The sequence below is a fragment of the Cloeon dipterum genome, chromosome X (assembly GCF_949628265.1).
Source record: "Cloeon dipterum chromosome X, ieCloDipt1.1, whole genome shotgun sequence".
Lineage (NCBI taxonomy): Eukaryota > Metazoa > Arthropoda > Insecta > Ephemeroptera > Baetidae > Cloeon > Cloeon dipterum.
In genome coordinates this window covers 7,919,715-7,939,539 of record NC_088790.1, presented here as the reverse complement: position 1 = coordinate 7,939,539, position 19,825 = coordinate 7,919,715, and the positions used below count along the sequence as shown (strand labels likewise).

The 19,825-nt window shown below is 45.8% G+C and overlaps 1 protein-coding gene across 5 annotated transcripts; it reads left to right on the top strand.

Annotated features, from left to right (window-relative positions):
- The first annotated feature begins 666 nt into the window (after positions 1 to 666).
- Mhcl (Myosin heavy chain-like) lies at positions 667 to 19,811 on the top strand. 5 transcript variants are annotated; one of them, XM_065492921.1, is made up of 19 exons: positions 667 to 804; positions 870 to 1,501; positions 1,561 to 1,623; positions 1,676 to 1,837; positions 2,134 to 2,658; positions 3,439 to 3,885; positions 4,473 to 4,824; positions 4,934 to 5,093; positions 5,299 to 5,449; positions 5,551 to 5,880; positions 11,407 to 11,535; positions 11,686 to 11,919; positions 12,740 to 12,859; positions 13,632 to 14,026; positions 14,647 to 14,770; positions 15,306 to 15,621; positions 17,519 to 18,018; positions 18,502 to 19,091; positions 19,545 to 19,807. In XM_065492921.1, the coding sequence occupies exons 2-19, from the start codon at positions 989 to 991 to the stop codon at positions 19,618 to 19,620; spliced, it is 5,187 nt and encodes a 1,728-aa protein (XP_065348993.1). In that variant the 5' UTR covers positions 667 to 804; positions 870 to 988; the 3' UTR covers positions 19,621 to 19,807. The 5 variants fall into 5 exon arrangements, with proteins under 5 accessions (XP_065348993.1, XP_065348990.1, XP_065348992.1 ...); XM_065492918.1 differs by lacking the exons at positions 667 to 804; positions 870 to 1,501; positions 1,561 to 1,623; ... (5 more) ...; positions 5,299 to 5,449; positions 5,551 to 5,880 and adding exons at positions 6,473 to 9,056; positions 9,123 to 11,173 and having other exon boundaries at positions 19,545 to 19,811; XM_065492920.1 differs by lacking the exons at positions 667 to 804; positions 870 to 1,501; positions 1,561 to 1,623; ... (5 more) ...; positions 5,299 to 5,449; positions 5,551 to 5,880 and adding an exon at positions 6,473 to 10,990 and having other exon boundaries at positions 19,545 to 19,811.
- Positions 19,812 to 19,825: the final 14 nt, after the last annotated feature.

Below are 19,825 nucleotides of genomic sequence, written 5' to 3'. Positions count from 1 at the left end.
GTTAGAATTTTAGGAACAAATTTTTTTCAAATCTTCATATGAGAGTTACGTTTCATCCCACTTGAAATTAGGTAACGAAAAATCGAGAGGAGAGATAGCGCATGATGAATTTCCAAGATTAGTGGGAAAACACACACTTAATATATATATATATATATATATATATATATATATATATATATATATATATATATATATTATATTTACAAGCTCGGATGAAACCTCTCAATTTCTACATTTAATATTTCATAGCGGCGTGTAGTCATACAAACTATAATATATTAGGGATAATTATGATAAATTAAAATGTTCGTCTGTTGTTGTACACCTTTGGTGTTTAATAAAAATTCGTCCTTTATTTATTTCATGGTTCAAAGTTTCAAGTTCTGCCTTAATTCCCGATGCCATAATTATTTCGTGAACAATATTAGAAATTAAAACATCATATTATAGTGTTTTCATAAATTCAAGTCTTCACTTACATACATATAATTATAAATAAGGTACAAGAAGATAATTGCCATATTATTTTTTTAAATATTTATAATTACGGACTTAAAATTTGAAGCGAGAGTGAATTTTATTAAGTTTGTCTCGCGCCTTCAGCGTTGATATCGTTAAAACCGGCACAATTGCATTCCTAGGTGGCAGCATCAGCGCGGTCAGTCGGTCAGGTGCAGAGAGGGCGGGGCATCCAGGATTTTGACACTGGTGTTGGTGTGTTTGTTTTGGTTTCGGACGGTGCCAGCTGCCACATTCGGACCGAATTTTCAAAATGCATTAAAGTCGACCAAGCAACAGAAAGTATGTATTTTCCGGAGTTGCGAAAATGTGGACTCAATTTTCTGCTCGCATTTTTTCGCATTCAGTAACCTAACGGTTCTCCGCAAGCCTCGCCTTAAATTCGCAGTCATCGCGGCCCACTTTCTGGGACCGCCGAGGGGGCCTCAAGCGCGAGTCTGACGTGTCGATCTTTCGGCTCCCAGTCATGTTCAACTTTATGAAAAAGGAGAAAAAGAAGCGGCTCACGCCGGAAGAGCTGCTTCGGCTGGACGAGGTGCGGGCTAAAATGCGACCCAACAAGTCTGCCCGACCCAAACTGGGCATCACGGCCGACTACAGCGCAGACTTTTTGGCAGCTCTCAATCAGCCACCTCCACCGAAGCCACCGAAACGCAGAGGAGGCCCTCGCGGCCCGCCTCCGCCGCCACCCTCCAAGGCGGACTGGCCTTTACCAGAAGCAATTCCGCCAGTTCTGCCTGCCCCTAGGAACTTGGTCATCCGCAGACAGCCGTCTGGAGACTTTGGTTTTTCTCTGAGGAGGGCCGTGTCCGCCGGACGCCGAACAGTGATTTTAGCTGAGCCTGGTGCGAGGGGTCACGAAAGCGGGCTCCTCCCTGGAGACCGACTGATGGCAGTCAATGCAGAGAGGGTGGATGACAAGAGCAGAGAAGAAGTCATACAATTAATTAAAAGCAGTGGCCATGCTGTTACTGTCACGGTAATTATATCTCAATTTCTCATCTTCATAATTAAAATTTAAAAAAATCAATATTGTAGGTGCAGCCAGTGCCCGAGTTGGTCGAATTGAGCAACAGAGAAAATAGTCGAAGAATTCTTCAGGTAAGATCACTTAATTCGCTTCACGTAAATTTCTCACATTTCAAACATTCAGACAAGTCGAGGCAATGAAGCGAGCTGGGACTGGCTCGTTCACAGACATGGCTATACAAAAGTTACCAGGTTACCTCCAACTACTCCCGATTCATCGTCGGTCAGAGTTATAATACAAGCAACAGGACAAGAAGCTACGGTTGACGAGGATGATGTTGAAAAGGTAAAATTTTGAATATTGATCTAAAAAATCCTACGTAAATGCCGGTCTTTCGTTCTAGGAAGGGTGATGGGAAGATTTTAATTGTAAGACAAAGCAGCGTGCATTGTTTTTTATAGTCCCCACGAGTGCATGCCTGTGAGAAATTGTTCTTGAAATCCTCCAGACTTTAAAGCCCAATTTGAACTAAAACCAGCCCAGCCTACTAACAATCATTGTTTTTGTAGATGTGTCCCTTGTGATTTATATTATCCTGTTTATTTCTATAAAAAAATTAATATTTCTGCCCGGAATTCCAGGCAAACTCTCCAGACTTTGATTTGGCTGAAGAGCTGAGCAGCCTGCCGTTTCTCAACGAAGCTGCTGCCCTGCATGTGATCCGAATGAGAGCGGCTGCTCACCTGCACCACACTAGGGCCGGCCCCGCAATCCTGATTGTCAACCCGCAAGGCCCGCTGGCAGCCTACTCTGACAAGCTGGCCTCCCACTTCCGGGGCATAAGTCTTCAAGATTGGCCTCCTCACGTCTATGGTGCTGCGCAGGCTGCATACAGAGCCCTTCTGGCTTCAAGAAGGGACCAGGCTCTTGTTTTTATGGGCCGATCAGGTGCTGGAAAGTCAACTAGCTTGAGACATGCTCTGCATTTTCTGGCGTGGACCGCGTCAGGGGGGCAGCTCACTGCTGACAAGCTGATCGCAGCAGTCACGATCGTGGAGGCCTTTTGCACTGTGAAAAGTGGACCAACAGCAAGCGCAACCAAAGTCTCATGCTTGTACAGTCTGGATGTGGACCAAAGTGGACAGGTTGCTTCTGCCAATGTTCAGGTAATTTAATCAACTTGATATTATGGAAAATTCAGCTTGAGATGTAAAATTAAAGGAGATAAAATTGATCTTGCCGTCCCTGATGATCTATTAACTATAATATATTAATATAATATAATTAACTATAATAGTGTTGTTCACATCATTAACTTGTTGCCTCGGGTCTTCGTCTGCTTTACTCTTTTAAAAAAAGATTGTGAGTTTTTTGTTATAATCAATCTTTATGGTCTTTAGAAAAACAAGTAAAGACCTGCTTTGGTTATTTAAATCATCAGAGTTTTGGACAAAAAAATATTATTGCTTTAAGGCTTAACCGCTTCTTCCTTCCTACGTATTGGTTGCATGTAGTAAAATTTCATTTGATTTTCTAGCCCTTTTGTGTTACGGTAAAAGCTATCTTGTTACATAATAGGAAGTTAAAATTTCAAGCATTACAGTAATTATGTTGCATTAATTCTTTTTACAACTATTTTCTTATGGTATATTACAAAAATATTTGGTATATTTGTTAAATCATTCCAATATGATTATAACAGAAAAACAAAAGCTTACAAGAATTTTAAATGAAGAGAACACCATTTTTTTCGTAATTTTCATTTGTGAGCACTCTTTCTTGTTTTTTGGATTCGCAAATTAAATTTTAACTGTCACTCTCAGAGGTTGCGATATGTAATCAAATGTCTCCTTCAAATATCTGTTGCGATCCATTCATTTCTCAAGATGCCCATACTTGTATTGTTTGTAACATTTATTAAAGATTGAAAATTTATTGATTGACAGCTTCTTCTTGCTGAAAAAACTCGTATCGCTGCGTCAAGCGCAAGTGACCAGGCGTTCCAGGTGCTATATCGCCTTTTGCTTGGTGCTGAGGGACCACTGCGTCGGGAGCTCAGCCTCGACGCCCTGATTGCTCTTCCAAACATCCTTATCGATCCTACACACTTACCTGACGATCGGCTTCGGGCGGCCGCGGACTTCAACCGATTGTGCATGGCTCTCAAAGCACTCGAAGTGACTGAGCAGGAGTCAAACGCGCTGTGGACGGTGCTGGCTGCAATTTTGCACTTAGGCGCCGCTGGGGAAGCGTCAACCAGATTCCACAGACCTCAAAGTGCCCAGATTGCCGCTCAGCTGCTAGGCCTCAGTCTCGAGGACTTGCAGCGTACCCTGTTTGCCGCACCCTGCGTTGGTCCTATCACACAAGCCTCTGCAGGACTGTATGGACAGGTAAAAATATTAATAAATAACTTAGCAAATAGGCATTTATGACTTGAAAAATTAGCATGCACAGAACTAGCCAAACATTATCAATAATTAAGAATTTAGCCTTCTTTTGTCAATACAATCATGAAACATATATTTTTCCTTTAAATTTTGAATGTCCTACACTAAAATTGAATTGACCATAGTGTAATTTCATGGAAACCTCTTTGATTAATAATAATTGGTTATCAGAATCAATATTTAAAACTTAAGTTCTAGAAGAGTTTAAGCCATAAAATATTTATTACTAAATTAAATTAATTCAAATAAGCAATTGATTACTGGATGGCTCTACTCAGCGAGGAAATTTAACTCTGGATGGCTAGCTAATAGTGAAAATTATATGAGGAAAAAATTTATTACACGTTCTCGTTCTGTACAGCAGCTGTATTGGCCCCGCAGGCCTCGTCAACAGTACTAACTGTTCAGAATTAATTTAACACAGAGAGAAAAGTCATTAAATTTTTTCTTAAATTTAAATATTAAACCTGTGTGTGTTTTTCTTTCTTTGTCTTAAAGTTGATTGCTGCCACAATCTTCACTTTTTGCAGGTTCTTCATGCAGTTGCAACTTTAATAAATAGAGGCCTCAGCCGTCAAACCAATACCTCAGCAACGATTTTATTGCTTGACGCCCCGGGCTTGCAAACAAACTCGCTGCAGGGTTGGCCAGGTTTATGTCACAATTACCTCGCTGAGAGGTTGCACCTTTTGTGGCACGAAACTGCCATACAGGGACCAATGCATTTGTATGAGCATGAGGAAGTGAATGTTGACATTGATGAAGAAGCTGAAGCTGCAGGCGTTGCAGGTTTGCTAGAAACTGCAGTATTTGGTCAGCTAGAAGAAGCAGCAACCAGTGAGGCTACTGTCATTGAGCGATTGACCAAAGAAACTGACAAAGGTTTTTATTTTTAATTTTACCATAATATTTAACTCAAAAGAGATGTAACTTAACGTTTTTACCGATTTTATTAATAAATGCTTAATGAGTGCATTTGTTGTAATTTTAGATGGGAGAAGAATGGCTTGGAGCACAGGAACCAACGAGGTCACCATCAACCACTCGAATGGAACCTGCAGTGTAGCTTACGACACTAGTGAATGGCTCACCCAAGCCAAGGAGAGTCAGTTAACCAGAGTGGCGGGAACACTCCTGCAGGATTCGAACAAGTACGAATATGCAAACAATTACTGCGCCACATCTCTGTAATCCAATCCTAATCATTAATCCCGCTCTTCTCTTGAGGTGTGTGTAAAATGATACTTGCGCTACAAACCGGTGAAAATGAAAGTGAAATTTGCTTCACAAGCAGTGTCAAATTCTGTCTGTCTTACTTTCCCCCACTTTAACCAAATATCTATTCTGTATCTACAGGGAAACAATCAGACAGATGAGTTCTTTCGCAAAGTGTTCTGCTGGGCCAGCTTCAACTTTGTTGCCTGGAGGCTTGATGGACGGTACGCTTAGTGTTCGCCGCACGAGGCCTGGTCGCCTAAATTCTGTTCGAACAATGCTTGCTCAATCGGTAAGATTAATTTAAATTGATTTCTCGGAATTTCCTCTGAATTGATTGCCAATCTATAAAAGGTCAAAAGTCACAACGCGCCTCTTTTGATTTGCTTTCAGGACGTGCTCATTGAAACCCTTCGCAGAGCGAGGCCGCGTTTCGTAATTTGCTTGCTGGCCAAGGACCGCATTGATCAGGAAGACATCGATGTCGCTCTTCTGCGGGCCCAGCTGAGAGGAAGTCAATTGCTGCCTGCTGCGCGACTTCACAAGCAGGGCTTCCCAGATAATGTGCCTCTTGCTGAATTCCGCAGACAGTTTGGTCTGCTGGGTTTAGTTGAACGGCCCACCAGCCCCATGGGTACCGACGGAGAGAGGCAGGCCGTCCAAGAAACCTTGACGGCGATTGAGTGGCTGGAAGAAAGTCAGTGGCGAATCGGGCTTACCAAAGTGAGTATCGATTTTCTTTCTTTTTTAATGTTTACGCTATGTAAGCTGCGGTCAGTGCTACTATTTGGCCCCTTTAGTTTTATCTGTGCACACTGTCCCCCGTCAAGACAAGAAAGAACCCACGCCTGCGTATTCAGACACGCGGTGCGTAGCATCTAAAGTGTCAAGTAGCGGTGCGGTTTTACAGCCTCATAAATTCGAAGGAGTAAAATGATCTCATTTTTATTTTTCCAATTGTTGTTGCCACGCTCACGTATCTCGTTGACTTTACGCCAAACACGGCACGCCAGCCACGAGCAGAGTTGTTGTTGCGTAGGGTGCCTTTTTATTTATTCATCTCATGTGACCGCGTATTCCAATCACGGAGTGATGCGTCCCTCCCGGGCGGCAATTACGCAAAGCCGCCGCGAGCGAGGAGCACTCACATACACAGTATACACACTCGGCGCCGACGATTCAGTGTGTCGCGGCGGCAAAGATCGGCAGGACCTGCGAGTGGGCACACATGGTGCTTGGTCCATCTGATGGTGGCCGGCGGCGACGAAAAAGTGGACGGCCTTGATGGTGTCGCCCCCTGCGCGAGTGCCGGGTCGCGAGATCATCAGTGATGAGCCGGCCGCGCCAGCCAGCAGACGAGGCGGCTCCTCTGCTGGCCGCGGTGCTGCTCTTCTACCTAGGCTGCCTGCTCATGTTCCGCCGGCTAAGCGCGCTGCTAGGCCCTGCGCGGGGCACCGCCGCCCCCGAGGAGGATGACTCGGACGTGCGCAAGCTGCAGCGCACCGGTCAGATCATCCTTGATAACAAGGAGCTGATCCGCGAGGTGTTCGCCGTCGAGAGCACCAGAGTGGGCGGCGCCGACGAAGGTCAGCGGGTGAGCTGCAAGATAAGTGAGATCGTGGAGGCGCGCTACGAGAAGGAGCGCCGCAGGAGTCAAAGACCTGCTGCCGCCGACGACTGCAACGACGCCGAGTCCAACAAAAGCGTGCCGGCCGCAACGCCGCCCCTGCCGCCCAAAAGACTGCTGGAGGACGGCGGTGCCATCAGAAAGAGCGTGCTCGTTGTAGACCAGGTGACAAAGACGGACGATGCCGATACGAGTGGTGGTGCGGTAGTAGTAGTGGCGGACGCAAAGAGTAAGCCGGGCGAGCCTGCGGCGAGAGTCAGTCACGGCAAAAAGCGGCAGGCTCCCGCGCCTCCAAAGCCTCCGCCCGCCGAGCCAATTAAATCGAACGGTGCGGCGGCGGTGGCTTTGCATAAACCGCCCGAGCAGCTTCCAAAATTGGAAGTCGAGCCGGCGAGAACAACGGAGGCGGAGAGGCAAAAGTCTCACGCCGCACCAAGTGAAATTATTTCAGAGGTGGACAAAGTGAAGGGAGCCGGCGAGTCGATACTGATTGAAAAAGCCGAACCTGCAGTCGCGGTCGAGCCACCACGGGAGGTGGCGGTCGGTGCCAAACAGGTCGAGGACCAGACGGAAAAGCTGCTGAAAATCAGCTCGGAAATCAAGTTGGCGATCGCCGAGTTCCGAGGAAAGGCGGAAGGCAGCTGCCAGCAGTGGGCGAATAAGGGAATCGCGGAGGCAGACCGGCGGGGCCAAGGGCAAGGCTGCATCCCACCGGGCGCAGCAGCCGCGCCGCTGGACAAGTGCGTAAGCAGCGTGCAAGTGGGAGAAAAAGCAACGGCACAGGATAAACCTGTAGTTCGAGTGGAGAGCGCGAGCACAAAAGAAGGACAGGCTGCGAGTCCGGCGGCCGTGGTGGAGGCGGCGAAGCAGGTTGATAACAAAGATGTCACTGTTTTGACAAACAACCAGTTGAACAAAGAGATCGTCGGCGTGAAAGCGGAGATCGTTAGTTGCGAGGTGATCACCGCCGAAAAGCCAGCGACCGTTCCCACTGCGGAGAAGAAAACGGAGGTTGTTCCCGTTGAAGTCTCCAGCATTAGCAAGTCGCCAAGCACTGGAGATGCTGAAAGTGTCGAGTGTCCGCTGCTTCATGCTGCACTGACTTTGACACCAAGTGAAACGCAAACCGCAGTTGACAGTAACGATTCAGCTCCTGTCGAAGTTCGTGCGGTGCAAAGTGAGTACGCAATAACAACTGAACCATTAAAAACGCCGACCGATGAAACCAAGTTATCTCCAGAAGTAACAAAATCGGCTGTAAAAGTTGCAAAACCTGCAATACAAAAAGTTAACTTGCCAGTGGATAAAGCAAAAGAGCTGCAAGAGAAGGAGAGATTGCTTGCCAAAACTATAAGTTTATCTCCTAAAAAGGAGAGAGCGCTGGTGGAGAACGCAAAACTACTTCTTGAAGCTGAAAAATCGCTGGTGAAAAACTCTTTTGAAGCGAATAAATCGGTGCCAGAACCTCTTATTCAACAACACGCTGCGAATCTAGTGCAAAAACAAGACATTTCACAGCCTGAATTGCAAAGATCCGCAACTGTAGAAAATTGTTCACATCATGAAGCCCAAAAATCCACAACGGAAGAAAAATTAGTTGATCAAGAAAATCCAACCCCAGACACAGGTGAGTGCCAAGCAACCACCGAAAAATCGTCGAAAGAAACAGTCGCTTCAGCTGACATCGCAAAACCATCACAAGAGGCAGTCGAAAATTTAACAGACTCGAAAATAGAACAGAGTTCAATAACTGTTGCAGCTGAAAAGTCGAATTCTGAAGGCAAACAAGAGATTGCCGAAACCGAAATCAACGCCGGCGAGGCTGTTAATTGTGGGAAGGCGGCGTCTGAGCCCAATACCGGTCCGTTGAACGAAGCGCCCACTCAGAATTTAGAATCGCAGCCAGCTGAAGGCGACAATCCAACCGAGGAAAAACCCAAACCAATCGAATCGGCGCAGGTACAAGTTCAAGAGGCGAAAGAAGAAGTAGAAGAAGTGACGTTGCAGAACGCGGCGTCTGATATAAATAATGCTATTGTCGTGCAACTTGCTCCCACTGAAAGCGACATTAAAGTGGACTCTGGCTGCGCGGTGGCGGCGGTAAAATTAGAAGAAAAAGCCGCGGAAAGCATCATCTCCGCGTCGACTGAAATCAAAAGCGGTGCTGCATCGGAACGAATTGAAACAGTAGCGGAAGAGCCGAGCACGGAAGCTCAAGTAGAAGTAGTGCAAGCGCCCAGATTAGAAGCTCCAGCTGCGGAGGCAGTGAAAAGTGAGGATTTAATACCAAATAATACTACCGTTGATACTGTTACTGACTTTGAAAATATTTCTGAAGTGTTGAGTACCGAGGAGGAACTTGAAAGGCCAAAGCATATTGAAGAAACTGCATCCACAGTTGAAGAAAAAGAGGATCAGATAGCTGAGATAGTAGTTCAAGACGCAAAAGTCGAAGGTAACCCAGAGGAAGCTGTGATTGAAGTAACAGAAAATCGCCAAAGCGAAATAGATTGTGTTCAGCCAAAAGGAGAGCCGGAAGAGACTAAAAGCGAGGCACTGCCAAAAGAGGAAAAGGGGCCGCATTCCACGGACGCGCCGAATATCGACGAGCCGCTTGGTGCGCCGAAAGAAGGGGAGAAACCTATCGAGTCACAAATATCAAAGCCGATCGAGGCGCTCAAAGTGGAGGACTCTGATCGAGTGGACGCCGCGCATTGTAACGGCGAGCCGAAAGGCGATCAAGTGCCCAGTGCCGCTGATGAAGGCGACGAGGAGGACCACTTGATGAAGAAAATTGAAAGCTTCTTGGTGACCGAGAACAACGAGGACGACGACGTCAGTATGTCTGAGGCGGCAGTAAAATTAGACACTCGCAATTGTATCAAAGTGAAAAGGGTGAGCAGCATGAAGAGAAGCGAAAAAATCAGCAAACTGGCGCTCAAGAAGGAGGCGGACGGCCAGCAGGAGACGGACACGTGCGAGTCGCAAGGGGACGGTGGCAAAAATGCCGACGCGTCGTACGGAATTCAATCGGGCAAAGTGAATAGTAATGCCGATAAGAAAATCAAAACGGACGACGCGACGAAATTAGCAGCGAGCGCGGGCAAGCAGCCAACGCAGCCGGCTCCCAAGATCGGGTTCGGTGTACTAAGGCCCGCGAGACCGAAAAGTGGCGCGTTTTTCACCTCCGACCCGCAGCAGCGGCCCAAATCGGATGAGCTCAGTGAGGTCTTTAACAAAATAGTTTTGCGAAAGGCTGAGGAAAAACGAAAAAGCGAGCAGGGTGCATTGAAGAGCAAATCCGAAAGCAAAGTCAGCCGCACCGGGTCGCGAAAGACCAAAGAAAAGAAGCCAGAGGCGAACGGAGTCAAGGAAAAGAGCCCGTCGAAAACACGCGAAACCTCGCCTCTGAAAAACGGGCAGGAAAGCAAAAGAGGCGATGAAAAATCGAAATTGAAATCCAGAGAGTCTTCGCCTCTGAAGGAAAGCAAAGCAAAGACGGTAGAAATACCGAAAACGGAGCCAGCAGCAGATTCGAGACCAAACTCGGAAATCGCGGAAGAGAAAAGTAATGCAAGTCAAGTGCAAGCAGAAAAGACCTCGAAAGAAAGCGGCGGTGCCGTTGCTACAGGCGATCAACTTCCACCAACAGTCGCCAATTCTGCGGTCGCCGACGCTGTTAGACCTGATTTATGTGCCGCGAAGAAAGAAGTAGATACGAGCACTGCATGCGAAGCGCAAAAAACTAATTCGAGCTCAATTAATATCAAAGCTGGCACAGAAACGGCCGCAGCGAGTGGAACAAAGCGTGATGTGAGCAGCAGCGAAGCCACTTGCGTGGCGCGAAAAGACGCTCCCTTAACTTTAGCCAATAAAGAGGTAGGGAAAAGCGCGGAAAAGCCGTCGGAAGTCACCAGACTGGTGCGCCGCTCGTCCAAAAGCCCGGTGAAAAATGTTTCAAAAGGTAGCAGCGTGGAGCCGAAAACCGCAGCAAATGAAGCAAATCAAACGGAGAGTATCGATCGAAGTACCGTTCGCGGAAAGCTGGTGCTCGGCCAAAAACTGGACAAGGATGCTCAGTCCAGCAGCAGCAGCCAAAAGGAAGCGGAGAACGCCAAGAAGCCCGAGTCGGTGTGCGACAGGGTGGCCGAGCGGCTGGAGAGCATTCAGGCGGTGAAGGAACGTCCCGAGGAAAGCGGCAATCCAGTAAATATCGAACCAGAAACGACGCCTTCCGCGGTGGACGGACAGCCGGCTACTAAAACGGAACTGGTGGATGCGGCCGCTGCTAAAATGACGGTGGACGGGGCTGACGGGGGCGGAATCGGGTTGGTGGTGGCCAACACTGGTCGCAAAGTGGGTGATACGCGCTACCTCACAGAGATGCAGGTGATTGGACGTGTAGGCAGGCACCACAAATTAACCAGACAAATAATCCCGACCAAATCCACATTAAACGATTAGCCCAAGCAATTTTAATAAACCAAATCATAATTCACTAGTTTGTTCGCGCTTAATTAAACAAGCATCAGTAAATCAGATTATTTTAAAACAATTAAAAATAATTTTTAACGGCTAACTTAACTTAATTATTTAGTCTAAGCCTCCGCATGTTCTCTCAGGTGTTCTTCCGCTCTGGGGTGCTTGGACAACTGGAGGCGCAACGAGACGAAAAACTCCAGGACCATGTTACTAGACTTCAGGCGCGCTGCAAGGGCTACTTGGCCAGGAGACGCTTTGAAAAGCGAAAGGTATAGTGCTATTTTTTATTTCATAAATATTTGTTCATGAGTTAAAAATCCCGTCATTTTTTTATTTTATGGCTTAAGGAATCGCCACTATTTCAAATTAAAGCAATCATTATAACGTGTAATAGTAATCATCAATATTTTGTGGCGCAGGTGCAAGAGGTGGCTGTTAGGTGTGTGCAGAGAAATGTCAGGCGTTTCCTGAAGGTGAGGGATTGGCCCTGGTGGCGCCTACTGGTGCGCGTAGCTCCGCTCCTGAATGTACACAGAGCGGAAGAAGAGTTGCGCAAGCAGACCGAAGAGCTAGAAGGCTTGAAGATGCGTTTGGATAAATCGGAGGCTGAGAAACTAAGGCTCAAACAGCACAATGAAAGACTTGAAGCGAGGGTGAGTGAAATTATTTGCTTTTTATATCTCTTTCATACTTTGCAAATCACGAGTTTTAATTAGACTCTAAATGGAAAAATATTGCGAGCAAAATATTTTTGCGATCGTATTTTTTAAATGTTAATGGCTTTGTAGCAAACGAAGCAAATCATCAAAATTAAAAGCGAAGCATTTTACGCGCGTAGTCAAGCAGAAAGCAGCTATTATTTATATAACAGCCGCGGTGTTCATTTTTCAAGAAGCGCGCTGATATATAATCCTTTCTCTCCCCACTTGTCAACATTAAAGCGAAAAGCCGCGGTGGTGGTTCGCATTGTTTATTAATAGATTGGACGAGAGACGAGCAGAAAGTGTCCTTTCTCCTCCCGCCATTAATGTTCCATTAATTCTGAAGTTCGTAGCCCTCGCAGCCCACTTATTCTCGAGCCGAGGCGAAAATAAACAAAATAATAAACTTGAGAAGACCGCCAAATTAAAAAAGAAAACTACCGAATCTTGACCTGGGCCACCATGCGTGGCTATCAAATTCGCGTAACCCTCTCGGCACACGCGAAACGCGTCATCGGGTGGCGTGGGCGACGGGCGTGCTGGGTTGTCGAGAGCTTGGCCGCCGTCCAGCCTATTCTCCATGATGGACCCGGTCGTGTTCTCGGCTGAGCTGCGCTTCCCCGTGCATGGGCCGCCGCGTCGCCTGGCCCATTCGGTGCGGCCGTCGGCGGCCCACAAGCAGCCCAGCACGCCGTCGGCCTACCTGACCACCAAGGTCGGCCAGTTCCTCGCCAGGACAGCCGCCTTGACGCGTCCTAAATGTCGTGCGCAGATGAACGAGCTGACCGTCGCCCTGGCAGAGGAGCAGAGCGCGTCCCACTTGGCCGCCGAGCGCCTGAAAACCGAGTCCGTCGAGAGGTCACGCCTCCAGCACGAGCTCCAAAATGCACAGGTATTTATTTGTTTGCCTCTGCCCCCCATTTATTTATTTTATCATTCACGAAGCGTTGTCGGCCGAGCGATTTTGACGTGTGTATTTTCGGACTGCTATTGTTGCATAGTTATCTTTTCTCCAAGTGAGCCAGCACGCCTCGTGCGTCACTCGAGCTCTTGGTTATCGTCGGCCAGCTATGCTTCGTGAATTATTGCTACGTTTTCAGTAAAGTAAACGAGCCTTTGGCTTGAGCTACAATAAATTTCTCATCTTCTGTTTGATTTTTCCGAAAGAATGTATTATGCAACTTGCCGTTGCGCAACAACGAGCAGGTTGCATAGTGCAAAGGAGATAAATTTTTGCACATATCCTTAATTATCTTATTATGTAAGAACTCTTTAGAAAGAGGAGAAGTTAGAAAAAGTTTCGGCTCGCTAAAATACAAAAGAATATGGGAGTCCTTAAATATTATTTGTAAAATTTAGAAACAATAAAAGTCAAAATTTAGTTTCGTGGCTTGAGAAAGTTTGATTTTTAATATTTTAAGCTATTTCATTTATCACAGTTTTTGCAAACAAATTCCTCACTCGCGTTTGTGTGATATGTATGTTTATTACTAATGTACAGTGACAAGCGTGTCTCATGGACATGTGTCTATTAAAAAACTTAATTCATAAACCCTTTTGAGATTTTTGAAATTGTTATAATTTTTCATCAAATTTGAATAGCTCTAATTTTTAAACAGCTCATATCGAGAGAGAAAGAGCCGATTTTGATGGTCGTTCCACAGGAAAAACAGAGCTCGTTACGAGAGGCGAGCCAGCGGCTGGAGATGGAAATCCTGATGTGCCGTGCCACGGACGACTCCTCCCACACGTCGGGCGACGACGACGATGCCGGCTACGAGCACCTGAAGCAGCGGCTCGACAGGGCCGTGAAGGAGGCGGCCGCACTCCGCCGACAGCTGCAGCAGCAACAGGAGGCGAACGAGGACCAATTGATGGCCCTTCGGAAGGCTACCGAGAAAAGGGTGGCAGACGCACTCGAAGAGGTCGAGGAGCAGCGCCAGGTCGTCGCCCAGATGAAGAGGAAGGCGCAGCGCGTCACCGGCGAGCACAACGACACCAGGCTGATGCTTGAGGAGCAGAGTGCCAGGAACGCCATCCTCGAGAAAAGGCAGAAGAAGTAAGAGTGAAACAATATTTTTATTTAATGATTTATTTTTATTTTAACAGTGTACGAATTGTTTTAGTTTCATTTCAAAGAATTTATATTGAATCGACAAAATACACATAAATAAAAAAAATCCATAGATTTTGGCAAACCGGATTTTTATTTTGCTAAGTCTTTACAGAGACTGATATAATATCTACTGTTATTTAGTTAATTTTACATTTTTTTCTCAACACATCCTTTATATCTTAGTTGTAAATCAAGCTTAGTTTGCACGGTTTTTTATTCTTTCGGCTTCTTAAAATAAGATATAATGTGATATTTTTCTAGTTTATTAGAGAAGCAACTCCTATTTAAATAACTAAACTAAATAATCAAAGATTGCCGCCCCATTGAGACCTCTACTAAATATCCCTATGTTAAAAAAATGATAACTAATACAATTTTTCATAGCTATTTTTGAAACAGGAAAAATAAATTTTGCCTGATAACGAACAATTCATTTTCACAATCTATTTAATTCCATTTTGCGGTGTGTAGCTTTAAAAATCCACTAATTTGTATTCGTATTTTCTAACACTGCTGTTTTCTTGTGTACAAATATTGATGGACACCTTCAAATCTTATCGCAGGTTTGATAGTGAAATGCACCAACTACAGGAATCGCTGCGGCTTGAAAAGTCCGGCAAGGAAAAAGCTCTGCGGGAGAGAGACCTCATGGCGGCCGAAAAAACAGCTGCCGAGCAGAACCTGGCCGTAAGCACCATTTCCGTTCCTTTTTTTTGCGTTTCGATCAATCATAAACTCCCATAGTTGTTGATTCCATCTGCATCCTTCCTGATTAATTACCGAAACGCGCGCGGTACGGCTGATCGGGAGAGTGCACTCTCCTGCTTGCTGCCGAAATCCGCCGTTAACATTCATAATTACTGCCGAGCTAATCACAATTCCCAAAGAACAGTAACAGCGGCGGCAGCGAGCTCAAGAGTGCAATACACGCGATTCATTCACCTGCTGCGTGCCCCACCTGGGTGCACGCCGCGGTATTTCTCCCGCGCGCACGCTGAAGGGGGACTAACGTTTCCGCGCCGGCTTATCGATACCCGATACTTTTTTCGCCTCCTAAACGACAATTCCGAGAATTTCGAATCTCTATCCTCACAACTAAGTTACTCAAACAAACGTTATCGCCCGTACCGTGGCGCGGCGCCTCCTGAGCGTTGAAGTCTCCGAGGTTGGCTGCCTTGCTTGTGGCTATGTTTTGGTTGACCAGACGATTGATCGCTTTCAGGCGTGCCGGCTGGAGCTGGAGATGCGAGACGAGAAAGTGGCCTCTCTGGGGCGCGAGCTCGAAGAACTGGCGTTCGGCGGGGTGGCCGAGGAGGAGGTGGCCACCCTCCGAAAGGCCAAGCACACGCTCGAGCGACGCGTCAAGGAGCAGGAAGAGGAGCTGGACGAGCTGGCCGGTCAGGTGGGCTTGCTTGAGGCGGCCAAGGTGCGGCTCGAGATGAGCCTTGAGCAGCAGCGCAAGGAGTCCAAGCGCGAGTACAGCCAACGCGACGACGAACTCGAGGAAATCCGCGGAAACGCTCAGAAGAAGGTCCGCGGTGAGCATAATGACGGTCTAAATTTTGTCCCTTGCTTTTCCGCCAAGAAGTTCTGGAGTTTGATATCTGGTAACATTTTTTTTCTGTTAATTTTGTGGTCATGAACATTTGGGGGCCAAAAAAGCCCCTGTCCAGTTGAAGAAAGTATGCCAGTTATTATTGTATGCTAATGGAGGGTTTTAATGGAATACGTTGAGCGTTTTTCTAATGGCTCGTCATTCTTGCTTATGCAAAAGCTGGAGGATTAACTGTAAAAATCTAAATATGTGGCACAGGGGAATGAAAAGTTTTGATGTGGGTGTAAAGCAAATTTGATCGAAATCTACCATTTGAGGTAAAGTCAAATATATAATGATTATCATATTTCCTTTAATATATTAATATAAAAATCGCCCGACTATTATTTTAATATTGAGTTGGTGGATTCACATTTCCATCTTTATTTTGCATTGATAAATACTAAATATCAATATTTAAATTTCCCTATTCTTACTTAACAAGTTCAAAGTTCACATTTAAAACTGTTTTAACATTTTAATATTTATCCACATTGAGCCTCTGAAAAAAGGAAAGACTAGACCAAATTATCTTTAAAACTTTGACCGAGATTAATTAAATAAGCACTTAAAATAATTCTTTTAAGAAAATATATGAATCTATCATTAAAATAGAAAAACTTAACTGTCTCATGACATGGTATTACATATAGGTGTAATTTACGCCCGATATAATACAATTTCCACAAGAAAATATAAAATTGCCTTAGAAACATCTTAAATTATTATTATATAATCTTGTATTGTGTGTGTATTCATAAATTGATAGCTTGCATTTTGGTGAAGAATTACATCATGTGTGACTATGCCATAAAATAAATAAAGTTTGAATATGAATATTCATTAGCATCGTAGAATATCTTGAGGAGAAATCTTTTAGCGCACTGAAAAATTTCTCAAGATAACTAGAAGCAAATTATACCGTTAAAATAGGGGTCGCATAGAGCATTAAGGGGTCAACCCTTTCCAATATCTCTCGCCTGCCAAGGCCCAAATTAGACGCTTCTGAGCGACAAACACTGATTGCAACGCTTCATCATTTGCGCCCCAGATCGCAATACCATAAGGCATAATCGAAGATGAGTGAGCATAACGCACAATTAACATACATTAACCATTAATGTTCCCCTCAGATTATTAATCGTAATGTCGTATTTAAGCACCCGCTAACGTAAATCCTGTGAAGCATCCATATCAGATATTTTTGCGTGTGAATAACATTACATTCGTTGTGTTTGAACAAAATCCTTTCGAAAGAGTGCTCTTTTAATTAATTTTATTTAAAATTTTGTGATAATGTATGATGTGGTGTACCTCTAACGTTTTAATTTAACTCTTAACCCGTTGGCTCGCATTGTTAAGGCATTCTTAGCAGTGTAAAGAAAATGGGGTGGCTGCTCAGTGTCAAAGATGGTAGCAGGAGGTTAATTTAGCGACTCGAAATGCTCTTTTAGATGGTAGGCGCATCGGTGCTGACTCGCAACTTGCTAGTTTTTCGCACCTTTCCAGTGGCTTTATGGACGAATGTCAGGCGCTTCAATAAAATACCTCGTTGCGAGGAGGCGTAAAGATGGCCAAATTGGGCGCGAGCTCCTCTGCGGCCCCATATTATTCGCTTGGCGGTGTTTTTGGGACTCGGTGAGCTCATAGCCTCCGGGAAGTGCTGAGCAGAAGTTCTAAAATAAACTGAGCATGAACGGATTTTTCGAGTCGATTTGTACAAGAGACAACTGACCAGTAAATTTTTCAATTAGATTTTAAAAATCCTTGTTTTTAATTTAAGTATTCTCTTAGATTTTACATGTAATTTTTTTATAAATCTAATCAAATAATTACTGCAGCTCTGGAGAGTCAGCTAGAGACGGAGCACGAGGAGAGAACGCGTCTGCTACGTGAAAAGCACGACCTGGAGAGGCGGTTGGCCGAGGCGGCAGAGGTTGCGAGGGGCCGCGCCCCTGAAGATGAGCAGACGATCCAGAGACTGCGTCGCGAGCTGCGCCACGCCAAGGCCCTGCTGCGAGACGCGCACGGACTGCTGGAGAGGCAGCGCGACGAGACGGGTGGCCGCGGACAGCTGCGGGCGTTGAGGCACCAGCTGGAGGACGCCGAGGCGGCCAGGGCGGTGGCCATGAAGGCCCGCCAGACGGCCGAGGCGGAGGCCAGGGAGCTGCAGGCGGTTCTCGAGGAGGAGCGCAGAGGCCGCGCGGTGGCCGAAGACCGCGCCGCCGCCGCAGTCAGAGCCAGAACAGAGGTTGCGGGCCAGCTCGAGGAGAATGAGGAGGAGCTTGCCGAAGTCATGAAGAAATACAAGGCTGCTGTTGCTCAAATCAGCGTCGAACAGGTTTGTCACTTTTGCTAATATCTATCGCAGGAATAAGGGTTTGAAAACATTTTAAATTAATGGTTCAATATACACTAATTTCAATAGTATAATAAAATGAAATGACACTTAACATAGCAACCACAACTTAATCGTAAAAAAATTTCTGCTCACAAAATGAAACTTGCTTATCTATTAATATATAGTTTTTTTAACATGTAGCCCTAATTTAATTCAAAGGTTTTTTTAACCTTTTAGAACACTGGCAAATTCTGTTACTCTGATAAGCTCAGAGATCGTATAGTTGAGAAGTAGAATGTATCTCCTAAAGAAATCAAATCCAGAGTAATTTTAAAATGCCGGAAACTTGAAAATTAATTTTAATAACTCGTGTTAATTTTTTTGTGATTTGGCAGTGTGGTTGAAGAAAGCTAGTTTCAATATTTCATGAGAAATTAAATAACGACTGAAAAACTCACAATTGAACTTGTTTTTTGTGTCCAGGCGGCAACAACGGAGCTTGCAGTCACAGCGGCAACCTTGGAGGCGGAGCGGAACTCACTGCGAGAGCAGGTGGCTGAAATGTCGGCGCGTCTGGAGGCGGCTGAGGGCGACACGACCACCGGGCTGACGGCGCGCCGCCTCGAGACCAAGATCCGCGAGCTAGAGTCGCGGCTGGAGCTGGAGGCGACCACGCGGGCGCGGGCCGAGACGCAGAGCGGCCGCTTCCGCGAGCAGGCGGACAAGATGGCCGTGGAGGCCGAGGCGGCCAGGCTGCGCGAGGCGACGGCCAACGACGCCGCCCGCCGCTCAGCCCGGCTGCTGCGCGAGGCACGTGAACGCGAGGCCAGCGTCGCGGCCAAGGAGGCAGAGGCCATCAGGAAACGCAAGGAGATCGAGCTGCGGGTGGAAACAGTCGAGGCAGAGGCGGCGCAGGCCAGAGCCGACCTCAGGCTGGCGCTGCTGCGCATCGAGGACCTGCAGGCCGCCATGGCTGGCGACTCCGAGGACCTCGGCTCAGAGTCGAGTGGCTCCATCGAGTCACTGCTCGACTCGGTCGGTGAATCACACGAATTTCTAGATTTTGCCTGCAGGTATGTTCAAATAACCAAAATATATTTAGAATTAGTGTGGTGATATTCCCGTTTTAAATCATTGTTTGGGGCTTCAAAAATTGTTTGCTTGAATTTCTCTGCGATTCGTATCGCCTTAGCAATCTTCATTTTTTCATAGTAACTGAATGACAAATATGGTGGTACCAGATGTTGATTTCTCACACCCCAGACGATGATTTAAGATGTAAAAAATATATCAGACATTAATTAAGCCTTTCTCCAAGGACCCCTTAGTAAATGAGGTGATGGTTCTATGGTTACGTGCCAAGGTTTCCCAACTGTAAGAATTTATTTTTTTTTTTTCATTTTAAGATACCATCTTGTAATTAATTAAAAAATCACCTAGAATTTTTACTTTCACCTCACTATAAATAAAATTGACGTTCAAAATCTTGACTGATTTTGATTTGTTGGCTTTTAATGGTATTTCAGGTCTCCTGAGGGGCAGAGTGACCCTGGAGATGGCGTAGGACATTTGACTGACTCCAAAGACGAATCTCATGCCTAAGCTGTAGTTCAACGAGCACCTCACTTAATGATGTACATGTCTGGTCATGGATAGAGTGAATGACAAATCCCCAATGATAAAGTATCAAGTATATTACAAACTTAAAACTATATATCTACAATCAACTTGAACTATAAAATATGTAGTATGAGTGGAAGAGAATAAAGAGCAATTTTGTTGTTGCAATTATGTTAAATGAAAAAAG